Source organism: Phoenix dactylifera, chromosome 1 (assembly GCF_009389715.1).
Source record: "Phoenix dactylifera cultivar Barhee BC4 chromosome 1, palm_55x_up_171113_PBpolish2nd_filt_p, whole genome shotgun sequence".
Lineage (NCBI taxonomy): Eukaryota > Viridiplantae > Streptophyta > Magnoliopsida > Arecales > Arecaceae > Phoenix > Phoenix dactylifera.
The window spans coordinates 20871466-20891943 of NC_052392.1; the positions used below are offsets into that span (position 1 = coordinate 20871466).

The following is a 20478-nucleotide window of genomic DNA, read 5'->3' on the forward strand; positions in this document are numbered from 1 at the left end:
CAAAAATATCGAACCATTAAAACAAAAGTTTTAGCTGTTTTCATGGCTTTCCCCATCAAATATAGTTCGCAGGTCTCATGGTCTCAAGACATCCATGCGCATAGACCACAAACAATTGAATAAAAGAGAATGGAAAGGGGAGGGGGAAAAAAAAAGGGCACATCATAAATTCTCATGGCTTCAAATTTTAATTTACTGACAGCTAAAATGGATAGAGATTTAAATTTAATTAAAGGCAGATAGTTTTAAAATTAATTTATGATGATTTGAGATTGATTTATTTAAGCAAAATAGTGGGAAGCCACCACGTATTTCATTTGAGATGAAATGAGTACAAACAACAAAGGATCTATAATTAACTTTAATTGAAGAATGATGGTTTTAAAACTAATCTCGCAAGAAGTTAAAAATTTTATGAGAAACAATTGAATAAAGGAGATGGAAACGAGAAAAGGCATACCATAGTTCCTCACAACTTCAAATTTTAATTTACGCATGGATAAAATGGATTGAGATTTAATTTTAAATGAAGGAAAATGGTTTGAGAAACTTCGGTTTTAATTCAGAGATGGATAAAATGGATCAAGATTTAATTTAATTGAAGGAAAATAGTTTCGAAAATAATTTAGCAAAAAGTTAAAAAAATATGGATTGAGATTTAACTTTAATTGAAGGACAACAGTTTTGAAGTTTTGGATCAAGAATAATTTTAAAATAGTTTTAATTTAATTGAAGGAAATTATGTTTAAAATCAATTTAGTGAAAAGTTAAAAAATTATGGATTCAGATTTGATTTTAATTGAAGGAAAAAAGTTTTAAAATTGATTTAGCAAAAGTTGAAAATTTTCTGAGGTTTAATTTAAATAAAGAAAATACTTTTAGAATTAATTTAGAAAAAGTTCAAATTTATGGATCATGATTGTTTTCATTGAAGGAAAATAATTTTAAATTGATTAAAAAAAGCTAAAAAAAATTCTGACCTATGTGATTCAAACCAGCAAACTAAGGATAATTATTTGATTTATCAGGTACAGTTCTCCATTTTACCAACTGAACTAAGATTCGATGACAAACATTGGTATGATTGAAACATATAAATTTATATGGATCCACCTTTTCCTTGAAATCTTCTGGTATTATTGATTTGCAAGTTGCATGATTTGATTGGGTGTCTTGATATCATTATACATTTCAAGATTTTTCTTGGAAAAAAAATTGTAGTTTGGAGAAGTGATTGAGGTGAATTGGAATCACAAACATGCAAAGCAAGTGCTTGACTTTAACAATATGCAAGAAGAGGAGTCACTTGAGTAGGAGATTATAACTATATTACAATAGTCTCTATATGGATTTAAACACGAGTTTATAATCAAAGGTTCACTTATTTTCAAAGCATGTACCACTTAACCTCCAAATTGAGTCAAATCAATCTTCTACATTCTAAGTTGGTGTGCCATGAATCAAGAATCAAGCGATTATCACTATATTATAATAGCCCATATGTATTTATACATGATTTTAGAATCATTGTCTGCTTCTTTTCAAAGCATATCTCGCTCAACCACCAAATTGAGACAATCATCCTCCACATTCTTAAGAGTGTCATAAACCAGTAGATGGTTAGTTGGCAAATGTTGCATCATTTTGATAGTTTGTCAATTTCTAAGCCTTGCACTTTGAGTTGTACCAATCCAAAGAAAGATGGTGTTTAGGTCAACGCATGGTGGAAAAGAAAGGGAACTTCTCAAACAAGTCTACTAAAACATATTTCATATATGACATCAAAACTTTCTTTAGTCTCATGTTACAAGATGTACGACTTCTTTACTAATTGTAGGGATTTTGGATGAAGTTTAGTATTAAACTATATTTCATATACGACATCAAAACCTTCTTTAGTCTCATGCTACAAGATGTATAACTTCTTTAGTAATTGTAGGGGTTTTGGAAGAATTTTAGTATTAAACTATATTTCATATGTGACATCAAAAACTTCTCTAGTCTCATGCTACAATATGTCTTGTTTCTTTACTAATTGTAGAGGTTTTGGATGAATTTTAGTATTTCTTATGTGACATCAAAACCTTCTTTAGTCTATGATGCACATTCTTTGACTTTATTAGATTTCTTTTGGCTATAAGTATTTAAAATGTGGAGCCTTAGAGTGTAGCTTTTTCTTGACCTTGCTTTCTCTAGGAGTGAACATAGAAACATTGTTTATTATTGCCTCCTTCTTCCAATTGATGGAAGTTTCATCAACTTGCCTAGTATGAACATATTAGCTCCATTAGAAAAGTTTAGATATTTATTTAATGAGCAAGCTCTATGCAACTCCAAAAATACCATTCTAATTTTATTAACAAAATAAAAGGAGAGTCGGAATAAGACTTGCTATCACTGTCACCAACTCTTAGCCCATTTACACTGTCTAGCTAAAATAAAGAAGAGAAAGTCCTACACTCCTACTCTTACCGACTCTTAAGCTCTCCAAAACGTTGCACATGTCCTTGTAGTCACCCTAAATTCAATATAGGCCATTTTTTCCTTGTAAAAAAAAAATGATAGGCCATTTTTGGGGGAAAATACAAATAAAATAATAATTATTTTAGAGGTAATACCCGAAAGAAAAATTAAAAGGTTTTTAACTCATGCGTCAATAAGAACCGGGCATACCATTGCCGACACCACATCGTGATTCGTGGAGATCATCAGTCTAATCCGATGGTTGGCATTTATTTAGGTACGCAGATCGAATGCAATCTCCGAGCGCGGTCCGTCTGGTAGGTTCCCAAACCAAGACTACAAGAATCCAGACCCCCGACGCCTCCACCCCCTCCCTTATCACATAGCGAAGTCGGCCAACGGCTCAGACGATTCCGGAAGTCCTCCGCCCCGCCCCGCCCCGCCCCGCCCGGCCCCCGAGGGGAAAGGGAGAAAAGGACCTTCCCCCCCACCCCCCTCCCTCCCGCCTCCGCTTCAGGTACCGACCCCCTCCATCCTCTTCTCCGACAGCCGAATTCGAAAGGATTTCGGTGGAGATTAATGGTCTCTTAGCCCTTTCTTTGCTTTTATTTTCCTTCTTTTTGGCGAAACTGAGTAGGTTTTGGCAGAAAAACCTTTTCTTGGACTGCCTTCTTGATTTATGCGGGCGAAAGCTGCGGACTCGGTTCTTTTTCGTCCTCCTCGTTTTGGTTATTTAGCGGGTAAATGTGTCAGGATTTTGCTTTAAGCGGCTTGTTTCATGATCAGCAGAGTGTTCCATTTAGTTGTAGAGGGTTTTGTGTTGTTTTTGATGATATCCAAAATTTTAGGGTAATGGGTGACGGATTTGGTTTCTGGCCACGGGGTCGAATGGTTAGATGAAGTGGAAGCTATTAAGAGGGAGAGACAACTGCAGTAGAGTATCTGGTGGCAGGACAGATTCCGGACTGCAGGTGCAGGGAGGTTTTAAAGTGACTTAGACATCTGATTATTCATTGGTCTGGTGGGGCGAGAGTTTAAGTGATCATGTCTACACTGCATGAAAGTAATTAATCTGTCCAAAACAATATAGCTACATATGAGCAGTTCACTTTTGATGCAATAAAGGTTTGCAAAGAATGTATTTTATGACTGTTAAAACAAGTTCAAGATTGGTTCTTTGAGGGTTTGGAGTGGCATGGCAGCAAACAGCTCGTTTAAGGGAATTGTTGTTACTCAGGTAAGGAAGGAACTGAGCCACAACGCCAGGTCATTGTGTAAATCGAGGTACTCGTTGGTGGTGTTGATTCTTTTGAGCACAATAGTAGGTCATTTATTGAAAATGTTATCATTGTGGTCTAGTTTATAGGTGGTTCTTTAGACAATGTTGGTAGAGCTTGATAAGAAATGTGAATCATGCATCCCCTGTCCGAGGGTTCGTTTGTTCTACTTGTATAGAACAAAAGCTACCAAGCATGGATAAAAAGAAGGGGAGACAGTGCTACTTTTAATGTGATTTTGATCAAAGTCTTAAAAAATGTGTTTATAATGAAATCATTTGGTTTCTCAAAATGTGTGAATCTAGTTGAATCTTCAGGCTGGGATGAATATTAAACTGTCGGGAATGGAGCCCAAAGCAGTTCAGGGCAAATGCCTTGATTCCAATCTTTTGCTTTGGAGAAGATTAGCAGCATATATATCTCTTGACTGATGATTATCTGTTACTATAGATGTTTTCCAATGAGCCAATAACAAGCATATGTGTTAGACTATTCTTCACCACTTATATAGGTGGATATCTTGTTAGGCGAAGATGATGGTCAAAAAGAGGAAGAGAGTATCAAATTCAATATACCATGTATATAGAAACTCTGTTGGACAACCTCTTAAAGCAGAAGCTGTAACGGATATTCCTGTTCTGGGGATATAAATGTGGGTAATTTGAATAACTGGTTGGATCGGTCGGAATGACATTAAGTTGGATATAGCAATGCTAAGAAAGAAAGTTAAATGAAAACTCTACATCTATCCTCTAATTGATGGAGTTATTCTATCTGTGAGATCATATTGTAATTATGATGTTATTAGTAACAAGTAGAATAAATGAACTGCTATAAAAATTAAAAAAAATAAGGTAAGAGGTTCCTTAGAAGACTATTGCGATCTCCATGATTAGTTTTTTACATGAAAGAAAAGTGATTGAAAGTTTACCTCGAGTGCCAAGGAACAAGAATGAGAAGGATAGGAATGAAAAATGTAAACAAGAAAATGAGGTTAGGAATAGCCCAAACTTGATCTTGATCTCCACTATAGCCCTCTAAATGGTACCAAAGGTGCATGAAAGAACACATATTGGGTTAGATAAAGTGGTAGACTGCTGAATATTAGAAGATTTCAATCTTGATTTTATTTTTATTTTATTAGGAGCTAATACCTGTACATAGAGAGCCTTGACCTAAGAGAATCACCTAATACATTGTGAATGAAGAAGATAACCTTTACGGTGAAGAAGCTAACTTCACACATCATGGATGAAGGAGATAACCTTTATGATGAAGAAGCTAACTTCATATATCTTGGATGAAGAAGATCACCTAATACCTCATGAATGAAGATCAAAGAAGATAAGAGACCCATCTTCTGGTGCTGTATGCTCATGCATATGTGCTTTTTCAAGTTTCTGATGTTAAAAAAAAAACAATAAGCAGGAAAACAGTCAGCTTGTGTAAATCAGTTTGCCACTGTACATTTCTTAACTGCACATTCATTTAAGTCCAATTTGTGGGTGAAATCTTCATGAAGTTTAGTTGTGATATATCCCTTCTTTATTGTATCAACCAAGGAACTGTTGGAACAAATATTAGTTTACTCGAAAGCACTTACTTGGATATATTAAGTTTGACTTAGCTTGAAGTTATTCCTTTCTTGAATATAGGAGTTAACTACTTATTGCGGTTGCTACTCCAAATTAATTTAGGCATGTAAAAATATTATGACCCTACTAGCATGAAATAGTATCATTGCACTCAAGGGAAGCAAAAATGTTAATAATTACGTCATTGTTTTTTGGTTTGCATGTTAACTGTTATATACTTTGAGATTTTACACCAATTATGAGTCATGCATAATCAAAACATTCTCAGCTATTTTTTGTTTTCCTTTGTGCTTTAGTTGAGTTAACTGAAGACTGAATTTGTCAAATGTTCTATATAGCATAACCAGTATCAGCATGATGGCAATTATACCATGTGGAGGTACTTCAGTACCCCAGTTGGGAGTACAACCTCAATTAATGTTCAGATATACGTCTCAAGTAGCAAAGGCATATTGCTTTAGTAACAAGCTGCTGATCCCCCAAACTGGGTAAGCATTTCTTTTTGATTTATTACAGTAGAAATAAATTTATAGCCTTCATGTTGTTTGGATATGCTTTTCGATTTATGACCATATGGAATTGACACATATACTATAGTTTAACTTGAACTGTTCATTTATTATGTATTTTAGTTTTTTGCCAGTCTTTAGGGGCTATGTTTCATCAAATTTATTTTGTTTTAAGCATTTTTGTTGTTTATATCAAGATCTTACTTTTTATACAAAATAAACTATCAATATTAGAGCAGCTGACTACTTTAAATTGGCCTTACTATGGTTGGCTGTGCTCTGAGGTCTGCTGGTTATTTGACCAACCCTACAGGGGACACACTAGGCCTTTATCATTAAGTTGTGAGCATGGCTTGACCACTTGCAATAACAAAGTGTTCTCTTCTTTCTCTCTCTGTTTCTCTCTCCTGTTCCTTCTTAACTTCTGTAATTCTCTTTTCTTTTCCCTTTTAACTTCTGTATATTAATATTCTCTCATCTTTGCAACTTAATTATTTTCTCAGAAATCATATATTTCTTATAGATCTATAGGTTTGTTGTTTCCTAATGATTGGTTAGTGTCAAAGGCTCTGGTTAGATAGATTAATATCATGTATGAAGACTTTGCCTTCAAATGGTGTTTGATCATATTTAAGGCCTATTCTCTGCTTTCAGTAAGGATCTCTTTATCCTTGTAATTAAAGTTTAATAGGTTTGAGGCCTTTGTTTTGATCCAAAACTACTTTCCATGTTTTTCTCCTTGTCTATATGCTTGTTTGGCATACATCTTATTTTAGATTGGTATGTGTTGATGGCATCTCCTTCATAATAAGGTAAGCAAAGATGTCTTTTTGAAGATGGTGATGATTGAAATGAGTGATTTTTTATAGATAAGTTGAAAAGGCAGTACTTGTGTGTTATCCTTGCCTTCTTCCATCAAATTACCTTTTCACTAGCCTGTCACAAACTGTTGTTATGGTTATGCAGTGTCTAATTGATATCATGGAAGACATGCCTGTATTTCATGACTACCTTATTATTGCATAGAACAAGCAAAAAATTATAGCTTGCCTTGTAAGAATCTTAATCACCTCTATTGAGCTAAACAGTTAGAATTACATGCAACAGCCACTGAATGTGAGTGCTTCTAAGAGGTCAGAACTGGGAGGAATATTTCACTTCCTCTTTTGATAAGGAAGGTTGAACCCGGGGGGGGGGGGGGGGGGGGGGGGGGGGGTATGGAAATGCCTAAACCATAAATGAATAGCATGAAACAACACATAAGCATATGATTTCTAGGTTTTGAGGGATATTCAGGATGGATTGCCGAGAGGGCTATGGTTGGGTCATGTTGAAATCTAATATGGACCCTTGACCCCATGCAATCTAAAATGAGTTAACTCATGATATTCTTGGTTTCTTTTTTTCCTTGGTTTCTTCATTGCACGGTAATTAATTTGTGTGGTGCTGAATTACTAATTCTAAATCACTAATTAATAAAAAGTTTTTTAATCTGAATTTCCTATGAAGGTACAGCAGCAAAGTTAGCAAGTTACTGATAGTAGGGGAAAAAATTAGTGTCTTTAGAGTTACACAATCTGCATTTCTGTTGTCTCATCGATCTGTTGTCAGTACCTTGCCTGACAGATCTTCTGATGATACTTGCTGTGATAAAAAAGAATATATATTTACTGATTCACTATTCTTTGCTAGGAAACTTCTTTAGAGTCTTCTTGCTGAAAAAATAGTCATTGCTACTTTCTTCACGGTTTTCTTCTTTGTCCTTTTTTTTCTGACTTGCTAAGCTACTCTCGATATCTTCTCCTTTCTTCTTTTTATTCTTACTTTGTTGTTTTCTGTTTGCTATGACATCTTGTAACTGGACTAAGTTATAATGTATGTGAAGTGGGTAGGAACACTGCTTGATGATGACTGTGGGAAAAAAAAAGATGATGCTTATGTTGATGACTGATATAACTATAAATAAAATGGATGGAGGGGGAAAAAGTCTCAGTTGTTAATGATAAACTGGTTGGACCATGGTCTACTGTGCTAGTACCGAGCACCGTACTGGTTGTTTAGTGGCACGAGTCGGTACGGGCCCGCGCCATGCCATACCGGGCTTGTACCGACACAACAGAGGAGGCGTGGGAGAGGGGAACGAGAGAGGAAAAGAGAGAGAGAGAAGGGGGAGAGAGGGAGGGAGAGAGACGAAGGCTGGCGAAGGGTGGTGGAGGTTGGCAAATGGGGAAGGAGGCGGAGGCCGTGGCCGGATCCCTATTTCCCGGCCTTTGCTGGCGTCCACCACCCTCCCCCTGCCTCTCTCCCTCTCCATCTCCCGCGCCCTCTCTCCCTCGCTCGCTCTCTCTTCTTCTCTTTTCTTCTCCTTCTCCCCTTCCGGCGATGCATCTCGGTTGTCTTGCCGGAATTGTCCCGGTCCACCACTGGTACGACCGGGTGGTTTGGGACGGTTCCACAGACGTTAGGTTGGACAATGCCATTTTTTTCTCATTATATTACTGTTTTAAGTTTGTAGTTTATTTATGCATCCTTTATCTTACTAATTGTAGTTTATTTGCAGTACCTTAAACAAAGAAAAATATTTGGCATCATCATGTGCCAGTTTCTTTGCCCCAGTGCATTCTTCTGCTCTATTCAATAATGGGCCATGTCAAAATCTTCGACGTAATACGGGGGCAAGACTTGTTGTCAGAGCTGATAGCGTGAGTGTAATTTTGATTTCCTACTTCCTTTGCTATGATCAAGATCCACGGCAGTGGAATGCAAATTCTTGTGTTTATGCAAATGCATATCGCTTGGTTGTATTTATGCTCCAAACGCTTATTATACAGGATTACTACTCTGTCCTTGGTGTGTCAAAAAATGCCAGTAAATCGGAAATAAAAAGTGGTCAGTATCATTTACCGGGTTACTTATCTGATTTCTATTTCTTTGTACTGCTACCCCTCATGTTGGTTTTGGGCTTACAGTTAATTTCTTTAAATGATGTTTGCAATTTCAAAGTCAAGGTACTATTCATGACTTAACCTTCCAGGACATCTGTTTCTTCTTTTGTCCTTTTTCCATATCAATTCTTTTTGCATATTTTGTAATTTATTTTAGTTTTTATGTAATGTAATTAATAGGTTAAGTCATTATCAACTAAGAATATTGAGTTGTCTGTTGGCCAGGCAAGTTATGTCTGAAATTGACCTGTGGCTTCTAAATTTTAGACCAAGCCTCAGGTGCTTAATCTATCCATAAGCGACTGATCTGCCCATAATTAAATTGCATGAACCTTCGTATAGGTTTCTGGTTATGACCTTATGGTCATGGACCCATGTAAAGAAACCGATTGAAATAAACTTATGGTAGATGTGTTTAAAGGACTTCGCTATGCATATGAGTATAAACATTAAAATGCATGTGGTATTATGATAGACTAGCTTTTCCTGGGCTTCTAGACGAGATTGAACATCTTTGTTCACCTGATTGTGGCCCCGGCTTGTCCGTCTTAAATTCTGCTTAAGCTTAGACATGTGTTGGGCCTAATTTTGGGGTCCAAGGGACTGCCTGGCTTGTTTAACAGCTTTTTGATAACATTTGATCCATGGATACCAGCTTCATGTTTCATCTGGTTACTTGTAGTGGCATGAACACATGAATCAAGTTTAGATTGTCAGAGTATCTGATTTGGCAAAACCAGGAAATCAAGTTTTGAGATTAACCTGGAAATATATTTGTAATCAAGATATAAAAAAATACATGTTATAGTTTATTTCTTTAAAGGTAAAAAACCAACTTCTTCGATCTATCTTCTTCATGATTATCATTTATATATATGCTAAAATGTTTTAGATTTTGTTATCTTTATTCTTTACTTTTTTCTGTGATTATAAAATATATTAAATTTTAGATTGTAAAATTTCAAGAGTTCAATGAATCAACATTTGACATCTTGCAACTAAAAGAGCGCATATTCACTTATTGTTATGTGCATGGATGTGAAGGTTCTAGGTTATAATCCTTTCTTAAAAAGAATGCATCATAATTTCAACTTTTGGTTTTTGATTCGGTTAGCGCTATTTGAGATGTGTATAGAGCTGGGGTGTTTCTTAGTTTCTAAGTTCTAGTTTTAGGTAACTGCTTGGGCAGCAAAATGAGCTGACCTGGTTGGGTACCCAATGTCCCATAACTTGAAGCCTTGTATCCTGATTAACTCCCCTCTCCAATTTCCTGCCCCCATATCAATTGTGCACTAGAAGTGAGAGTGGAGAGTAAGAGAAGGGGTCTACTGATATTGATGCCACTGCCAAGGCACTGGTTGTTGCTGTGGTTGCTGCCTTCTGCAGGGTATATATTTTATGTGATTTATTAACTAATTTTTTGAACTACACTTCTAGAACCACCTAGCATCTATATGCTGAGCAGCCCCTTGAATGCCGGTCTACTATCTGCACTCTGCTGTCTTTTAAAGCATTACTAAACTTTATGCCTGAAGGAGCATTGTTCATATTTTTGGCAATGAAACAGAGACATGTCAGGTCTAATGCATGAGCGTTCATGTTTGTATTTGTAGCTATTTGTCTTGTATAATAGAATAAACCTGCATATGATGTGATGCTAATGAAGTAGACTATTTCTAGGGTGAGGATAAATAGTTGAGAAAATTTTGGAGAACAAGACATAAATATCAAAAACCAAATCAGAGTTATAGAATGAATTTCTCAATGGAAATCAATGTGAAAGAGACATTGTTGTAGTTGATGTAAGAAGTAACCCCAAAGTGACTTTACATTACTTGGATTTATTGCTCCAAAAGGTTAGGAAGATAGTCTAGTAGAATTATAACAGGATTAATGAAGTGGAAAGATGCTGCTAGATTATTATGTAATAGAATTCTTGGTGGTGTGACCTTCTATGTAAGACAACAATGTGCACATGTAATCCAATTGTTCCAATTGTGCATATGTTCTTGTGCATGTCAGTATGTGTATGTGTAAGTGTGAGCTCACAAATTTTGAAGGCATTACTTATGTGGTTATACTTTTGTACAAAAATGTATGGAAGTCATCCAAATTTATGATCTAAAGCATTTATTAGAATCTACATATCTTAGTTATGCAGGGACTTAAAATTCAAGTAGTTGCAATGACCACTTGATGCACTTGTAAGTTTTTATGACATTAATATGTATGTATGTGTGTTTGTATGTATGTATGTATGTATGTATGTATGAATGTATGTATAGAGAGGAAGAGAGACCAGGATCCACTACGCACATATGTAGATAGATAGATAGACTAGGATCCAATTGAGTGGATCTCCACTCAGATCCGGTTAGGTCTAGATTGGACAATGAGGGTCCTATATCGATGATTTGAGCTGTTAAATGTGATGTACTATCTCTAAACTACTTATACACTAAAAATTATCTGATTTCAAGACTCTTAGCCTATGCATCAAGCGGTCAAAAAATTAAACATTTTAAATAACATAAAATAATACTTTTTTTTACCAATTGATGCATAGGCTAGGAGTTTCCAAATCACATGATTTGTGGTGTATAAGCAATTTGGAGATATTAGATTACATCCTATGGCCCGGATTATCAATGTTTGACCCCCATTTTCTAATCTAGACTTGATGGGATCTGAGAGGAGATACACCTGACCAGACCCTAGTCTCTCTCTCTCTCTCTCTCTCTCTCTCTCTATATATATATATATATATATATATATATTTGTTTTAAAGCATTCTAAAAGATGGAATTAACTCTATGGATCATCAATTTTAATTTTGACTATCAATTTGAATGGATTTCCATTCCTTTTGCACACACATAATTGCCTTTAGTCTTCAGAATGTTGAATGTTCACATGATTTGCATTAAAATCCTATCAGGAGGATTTGAGCTTAAATTTTATAAATGCAGAACATAAAATGAATTGAATATTTGAAATATTTGTAAACCATAGGCTAAACATTTCTTATGTATTGTTGCTTATGTAATAAATGAGACAAAAAATGGATTTTTTTCCAAAAGCAAAGTGAATGATGAGCTATGTTTAAAACCGTAATACTAACCATGGTCTATACTTCTTAGATTACCTGTTTACCAACAATTTTTGGTGGTTTTAAATGCTTCCAAACTGTAAATGGATGTAAATCATTGCATCTTGTCTTCATTCCCCACAAATGGTTTTGGTGGACTTAGATGCCAAAATGTCTGGTAGGCCATATACATTGAGAATCTATACTACATCATCTTCCGCATATTTAAAATATGTATTGATTAAAATATAGTGATTAGATTTGGTGATTTTTAAGGATTCTAAACCTTGGTCTATTCTATCTTGCCATGAAAAAAAAAACTATCCATTTTGCAACCACTTGATGCACAGTTGAAAAGGTAAAAGTTCATCTTTCCCCCCTGGTTTTAGGCATCTTAAATTCTTGTAGATTGTAATATATTACATGATTTTTCAATGAAAATGGTATCTTAGGCATTGTGTTGATAAGATTTGGGCTTCTACTGGTAGGATTCCATTTTATTCATATGTACATTTATTCATTTACACATTCAAGGAAAGAGAGTTGTATACTTGAATCAGAATTCTATCCATTAGGATTGAGCTAAAATATAAATACAAAATATATGATGGCTGCATGGGCAATATAAATAGGGAATCAATGTTCTTAATCATGATCAACAATTTTCAGACTTAACAATGCCTACAAACCAGCTAGTTGATACGTCATATGGCAAAATAATTTGAAATCATATACGATTGGTCATGATTAACTTATCTCAAAATGCATGTGAAAATTCAGCTAGTTTGGTTGCTTCTAAATTAACCACTGCATCTTATTATTAAAATTCTCCATTTTGTGACATCAGATGCATAGTAAGAACCTCTAAAACATTGATATTTGGTTTTTAAATGTTTTAAATGTTGTAGATCATGATCAACAAGGTGGTTTCCCAATTTAGATGCTCTATCATGTATTTTAACTTGTGTAATTTGATCGGAGATCCTAACATTAGGGTGTGACTCAGTTGGATCTGTAGGTATGTGCCCGCTCTTTCGTCCTTATTTGCTTCCTTTAAACTTGTGTCAGGAATGTTGGCACAGTCCACGAGAGGGTATGTTGACATTCAGCCAATATCTATCATCTTTCTCTGAATCCTTGTTTGATCTTCAGTAGTTATCACTAATGTTAAATTTCTCGTGTCACCTGCCTCACTCCTTATCCACAAGAAATCTGTTTCTTCTAATAGACCATTCTTATGTCGTTTCTGTGGTGATAATGAAATATATATGTCAAAGTCACTAGACCTGTTCACTGTGCTAAATTTTCTTCAAATGTTAAAGTGTTTAGAATGAATTTATGCTGTAACATTCAATGCATGGTTGTATATATTTATTTGTTTAATATAGCTGGCATTGATTTCTGTTTTCTTATAATTGCTGTTTATCACTATCTGCTTATGTGTTTATTAGCTACATTTGATTTTGATAGTACTATATGCTATTTCATCTGTTCCCAGCTTATCGGAAGCTTGCGAGGACTTATCATCCAGATGTGAGCAAGTAAGTAAAAAAATAAAATCTAATATATGCACTTTTACAAGGATGTAATCATTATTATTCTAGCAATTAAAATGCATTTTTGTGATAACAAGTGCTCTTTCCCTTCTTTTCCCCGCTACGATAGCATTTGCTATTGAACATGGTGTCATTATTGACCTATTTTCATTGCAGTGCGTATTTCAATTGAATATTATTACTACTACTATTATTACAACTATTATATTGTTAGTACTGCTGCTGCTGTTGAGTTGATTTGCTCGAGCCTTCTTTTTCATCACTGTTCTGATCTTGAGATTTGAGTGTTCACACCGTGGTTAGGAGTAGTCATTTTGAGCATTTTTATATTAAATATGTTGCAGACAAGCTCTATCAACTATAAGGTCGATGTCATGGTGGTTCACTTTAGTTTTAAACTTGTCATGAGTCCAGACTAGAATTACTCTTGTCAATAACCCTGGTGACATTAAAAACATTAAAGTCCAGAGAAAGTGCCATCTGTACTGTCTAATAAGTAACATCTCAGGAAGTTGCCAAAGTGAAATTTTTTAAGTCACTGGGAATTGTTGCCATGGGCCTGGCTTAGAGTCCCATCTTCACCATAATAAAAGGAGGAAGGCTCTGTGTCTGCATCCCCTCAATTTCGAGAAAAAAGGGGACAACCTCTTATCACATTTATTGCCTGAAATTATTTGAACAGATCAAACTCTCGAAAAAATGAATATTGTGCCAAGACAATACTGCTAAATGTGATCATTGAACTGAAAGTTCAGACAAATCAAAAACCTGAGCATCAAATCAGGAATTGCTAAGCACATCTACCGGTTGAACTTATATAAACAAATTGAATTTTCTAGCGAACACCAATGCAATGTAGCAACTTCATTCTTATCTCTTGTTGTTACGTGCCTTCATTTCTTCAGAAACTTGCTTTTCATATTGTTGGTTACTCACTAGTAAACTTTGTCTGGTGCCGAATGTAGCAACAATTATGGGTAAATGCATCATCATCTCTTGGCATGTCCTGTTTGATGAGGACAAGTTCTAAACTCTGCCAAGAACTTCCCAACGTGCTGTGCTAAAGCTTTCTGACCAACTTTGCTTGTTGACCATTTTTTTGCTTATTTTGACAGTTGATGGTACATCTTCCATGTCAGCCATCCATGTGGTTGGCTATCAGACACGTATTGTTGCGTGGCATCTTTTTGCCACCATATGGCGCTGATCCTCACAGCCTCTTTTTGAAGAGCTTATCATGCCTATAACATGATAATAAATTAAAGCAGCTAGATATCCTAGGACCAACAGAGATTATATACGGGTTTCAAGGGTCATGAATTGATAGGGGCTATATATGGGACAAGATTCCTCAGCTTTTCTGAACCTGGTAACAAAATTCTCCAACCTGTTGTAAATTGTCTAATTATTCTCAAATTTCTTTATGAGAATGTTTTTCCTGATTATATGCTAACTTGGTGAAGAATCATGCTAATGAGTTTCCAATGACTTTTACAAGTAATTATAGTTTTAAGCCATGTTTAACCTACATGTATGGTAGAGTTGCCTAATCATTGTGGGCAATTTGATTCTTTTTTAGGTGGGACCCCACAATAAGGGATTTGTGAAGTACATGTAATTTTTAGGTGGTATTTACTATGCACAGGTACATTTAACCTGGGAGTTTTAGACTTTTAGTATACGGACCCTGAATCAGCCATAATGTACTATAGTCAGCGGGGATCATATAGGGAACCCTTATGCACCCTAAATTTGGGCCTGAGCCACCCTATATCACACTGTTGAGTTGTACCATCCTATAGCCTGTCTATTAAAGCATAGCGACCCTGTACTCATGATACATCCCCTCTCTCTTTGTGTGTGTGTGTGTGCGGGCGTGCACTCGTTTGAATGAATGCATGTTGACCCTGTATTGCCCCCAGACCATGTGATTTACTGTAGTACCCATGACTGTATGGGTCCATACCTCAATATTTAAATTCTTGCATGTAGTACATCTCTTCATGTTTCTGCAATTATTATTAGTTATTTGATGATTTCTCTAAATTTCCCCTACCCATTGAATTGTTTTTCAGTATTTTTAATAAAATTTTCTAATATTTTGCTTTTGATGTCCAATATTTAAAATATAATTAGCCTAATTAGAATTTTTTTAGCTTAGTAGTTAAATCTGAATACTAAACACAGGCATCTTTTCAACTAAGGGGGCTGGTTGCAAGGGTTTACTTGTGAACTTTTGCATAGTCGATTGCTTTTAATTGTGTCTTGTTGCAGAGGGGGGTCGAATCATGATTAGAGGGTGTTGAGTATCTTGACACCATGCCCTAGGAATGGTTGGACGTAGACATGAACAACATTAATGTCCAAGTCAAAAAAATAGGCCAAAGAGCATAATATGTTGGCAAAGGCAGAAGCCATAAATCATAATAGTTTGGAAGAACCAAAACTGCATGATTCACTTCTTAGGGCGCTTTGTGAAGATTGGCAATGCCAAACTCCTCCATAGATGAATTCCTGCAAATTGGGCCTCTGGAATTCATAATAGTAAGATGGCAGTTGAAAGAAAAACTCATCTACTAGTTACTAGAAGCAGCATGGGCTAGCTTGAACTTCGAAGCTAAGCGAGATAGTTCCCACCAAACTACCATGAAATGTGAATCTGCAAAACTAACTTGCAATGCAAGACACTGCAAAGGAGACTCCATGACTGTTGATATATGTAGATTGTAGAGGATGTTGATTTTGTTTAATAATTTGTGAACGGAAATGGAATAGGTCGTTTTCTCTTCTCCCTGGGTTGCATCTAGATTGCTTCTGATGTTCCTTCATCCTTGTCATAGATAATTTATTGTATTGTCTCTGTTACTGTTCATTGTCTTAAAAGTTGGGCCGGGGCTCATTCTTCCAATATCTTCTTTTTAATAGAGAACCTGGAGCAGAGCAAAAATTTAAGGAGATTAGCAATGCTTATGAGGTTAGTTTCAATTCATGTGAGGTTACTTTTATTAGAATATTGATGTTTAGCAGCAAGAACTATGCCCCCTCCCAGTGCAAAAATTAAAAAAAAAGGAAAAAAAACCTCCAACATTTATTGTATTACAGGTGTTGTTGGATGATGAGAAGCGAGCTGTATATGATAAATATGGAGAAGCTGGTCTCAAAGGTGCTGGCATGGGCATGGGGGTGAGTTTTAGCAAGAGATGGATTTTCTGCTTGATCTTCTGAACTTATCATTTAAGAAATTGTTTGCTGCTTGCTTTAACCACTTTCATTATTGCAGGATTTCACTAACCCATTCGATCTCTTTGAGTCATTGTTTGAAGGCATGGGTGGAATGAGTGGTATGGGAGGAAGCAGAGCTGCTCGTAATCGGCCAATGCAGGGTGATGATGAGATCTATTATCTTGTCTTAAATTTCAAGGAAGCAGTCTTCGGAGTGGAGAAAGAGATTGAAATAATGAGGCTAGAGAATTGTGCGACCTGTGATGGGTCTGGTGCCAAACCTGGTACAAAGCCGAGCAAATGCAACACTTGTGGAGGTCAAGGCCAGGTTGTATCTTCTGCGAGGACCCCACTGGGTGTATTCCAACAAGTCATGACTTGCTCTTCTTGTGGTGGGACTGGAGAGTTCTCCACCCCTTGCAACACATGTAGAGGGGATGGCCGCGTGAGGCGGACTAAGAGGATCGGTCTGAAAGTTCCAGCTGGAGTAGACTCTGGTAGCCGGTTGAGGGTCCGATCAGAAGGGAATGCTGGAAGAAGAGGTGGCCCTCCTGGAGACCTGTATGTATCAATTGAGGTTCTCTCTGACCCTGTGCTCAAGCGAGATGGGATTAAGATCCTTTACACATGCAAGGTGTCATATATTGAGGCAATCCTTGGGACCACAATTAAGGTCCCAACTGTGGATGGAATGGTGGATCTGAAGATCCCACAAGGGACCCAGCCAGGCACTACGCTGGTGATGGCGAAGAAGGGGGTCCCTTACCTTGGGAAGCCAAATGCTAGGGGTGATCAGTTGGTTCGGGTGCAGGTGGAGATACCAAAGAGACTGAGCAGCGAAGAGAGGAAACTGATAGAAGAGCTTGCAAACCTCAACGAGGCCAAGACTGCAAGCAGTCGGAGATAGTCGAGAGATCACTTGCCCCTCTCGTGAATTTTGGATTCATTTGAGCTCCCACCGAGCTTGCGGTTTCTTAAACAAGTGTTATTTTGACCACCGATCATACAAGGGGGAAATTCAGATGCTTAATATTTCAGTATAGTATAAATTTTTGTTGGATCATTTAGAAAGAAAAGAAATAGGGTAGAAGTTGAAGGATGTCGGGGAGAATCGGTCATGCCTGTATTTAAACTGAGATCTTTTGGGAATTTGATATGTTCTAAGTGGCATCTCATGAATAGTTTGTGCGCGAATTTCATGATAGAAGAAAACACTTGACTTGCAAATATTTGCAGCGTCCAAGGCTGTGATAGAAGGATTTTTATTTTTGGGTGTTTGTGATATAAATACGTGGTAAAGCTCCTGGTGACTGCAAATTTTTCCAGCAATTGACCCTTTTCCTTGAAATTGGAATTTGATGGGTACTCTTATACTCCTATCTAGGATAGATCTGTTACCGGAGTTGTCTTGTAAAACCAACAAATCTTGATGGCTTGAGACTCAGATTTCACCCATTCGGATAAGAAACCGTCTCTGGGAGAACTTCACACAAGAAAATTGGTAACCTTATCCTACAGAAATGAGATTAAGCTTGATTTGATATTTGTTATTTGTTGGGGGATACTTCATAGGTGCTTCCATGATCCATTGAAGGTGGATGTGATTGCACTCCTGCCCAATTCTATAAGCATGAGACTTTACAATGCCTTAACACTACTTCCAACCCAAATTAGCTCCTGTTTACCAACTATGGTAAGTTATAAGAATGTATTATAAACCAAGGTTTATTGAGTCGCTAATAGAATTGGTCACAATTGGCTGGTCAGATGTTAAAATTAATTTAGAGGAGTCATTAAGACGATGGGGCATTCATGCAGGTAATCACCACCAGCCATCAAGGAAGGATTTTCCAGGAGAAGAAATCATCCAAAAGATAGTAGCTATTGCTTAAAATAATAATCAATCTGCACCATAAAAAGGCTTCATTTGGGTTTGCTCATCCTACATACATGGACATTTGACTACTCCGACATAGATAAAGCTTCTATGCCTCTCCTATGTGTCATGATGAGTTTTGAGAGAATTTTCCATCTCTGACATTGGTCCAAGATTCTCTGACGGCAATGCTCTATTCTGCCCTAGATTCGGATCCTAGATTCTTAGTGGTTTGCGCAATTTATCGGTGCGATGATTCTACAAAAATCTTGGAGAATTATTGACTCATACTCAATTACTCCATGTAATCAATCATATTGTTTGTTTCTTTTACTTGCGAATGATTATTTCCCTTCTCACTTTCTTTTTATAATTCTTAACCCGTTAGAGATTTTAAATTTCTTTTACCAAAATGAAGTCCAACGTGCTTCCTCGATCGACTATATCTAGACTTGTTTTTCATCTTTTTCACAGAACAGTTCCACCAGCCTACAACTCCATGTCCTTCTCCAATTGGCGCACACCAATTGCTTGAGTCTTGACCTCAAACCAATGAGTGCGCTATTGACTTGCCTCAAATACCCACACATAGTGTTTGTACTAGGACTCCACTTGATGAGAATTCCTAACTGCCCAGTCTATTGCATGGGGGCCCAACCCATCATCAATAACTAGGAGAGTACGTATACTCGCCTCCCTGCATGCCTGCCACCATTCGTCAGCCTGATCCCATCCACAATCTTGATATTTGAAAAAAATTAAGCTAAATTCAAATGTACAGAATTTCGAAGAAAAGAAAACTTACGTGACAATTCGGAAGTGTTTCTTGATTTACTCATATTAGTCATAATCAGTTTGTAAACAAACTGCAAACTTCATGAATAATTTGATGATTATTGATTAATTTGATTGCCGAATCACAATCCGATCATTTAGCAAAGCTTTTAGGGAAGAATCAAGAATAGTTCAAGAATTTTTCAATAATTTGGAGAAATAGTTAGCAGAACCTTTCGAGCAAGGAACGAAGAAGAGCAGATCAGGCTAACCGAATGGTATATATGCGAGCTCGATCAAACGCATGAGTTCGAACGATCCTAATGTCGAAACCAGAATACCAGGCTAAAGTTCAACTCAAGAAGCAAGCATGGAGAAATGAGCATGTGCCAATACACTATTAGGAACCAATGTCTTCAAAAGCTTTAGCCACCATCCCCCGGAGATATTTCCCAACTCCAAGGGGGTTCTACTTTAGTAGGTAGATATACTGTTCTATAAAAACAGACTTATTTAATAACAAATCAGGTGTCCGGCCAGCCGTCCTTGATGCATCCCTTTGGAAGCTTCCCATCTTTGTTTGGACACCAAATAGACGTAAAGGAGAGGCAAAGGGTCGTTGGCCGCAGATGCCATTGGACCAAACAATATCCAACCTTAGAAGCAAGCCTCCCCCACCACACTTGACAACTCCTTCCCTTTGTGGCGACATTTCAAGAAGCAAGCAGGCTGGAAACAATCATGGAGTGGAGAACTCCTTATCGTCCAAGTATGGAGCTGTGGGTCATGCTTCATCTGTAAATAGTTGTGAAGTCCTGCCGAGGCCAAGGAATTTTTTGACAGCCAGCCAAAGAGGCCGGATAAAACATGGCAAGGTGTCATGTCATGGTATAGGATATGCCTAAAAGGTGCTTCCCTTCGCAAGAGATGGCGAACGCTCACCAGTAGATTAGTATGTAATGTAATGAGACAGACGGCCGAGAATAGATAACAGAGAGAGAGAGAGAGAGAGACTGTCTTCATTTCCAAGGAACAAGGGTCAATGAGACAAAAACATCAAATCTAGATTTTATTTTTCCTCTGGGGTAAAGATTGCAAATTCTAGCTCAATAATTAGCTGACCTACTTCATTCAAATGGGAGGAGGAAAGCTCAGTAAGTCGTTTTTGCTATT

The 20478-nt window shown here is 36.8% G+C and overlaps 1 protein-coding gene across 2 annotated transcripts; it reads left to right on the forward strand.

Annotated features, from left to right (window-relative positions):
* Positions 1–2833: 2833 nt before the first annotated feature.
* LOC103715976 (chaperone protein dnaJ A7A, chloroplastic-like) lies at positions 2834–17920 on the forward strand. Of its 2 annotated transcripts, XM_026808055.1 has the most exons (9): positions 2834–2980; positions 5674–5823; positions 8405–8546; positions 8676–8733; positions 12884–12970; positions 13376–13418; positions 16359–16407; positions 16536–16616; positions 16714–17920. In XM_026808055.1, exons 2-9 carry the CDS (start codon positions 5690–5692, stop codon positions 17560–17562), a joined length of 1443 nt encoding a protein of 480 aa, XP_026663856.1. In that variant the 5' UTR covers positions 2834–2980; positions 5674–5689; the 3' UTR covers positions 17563–17920. The 2 variants fall into 2 exon arrangements, with proteins under 2 accessions (XP_026663856.1, XP_008802007.1); XM_008803785.2 differs by lacking the exon at positions 12884–12970 and having other exon boundaries at positions 2835–2980.
* Positions 17921–20478: the final 2558 nt, after the last annotated feature.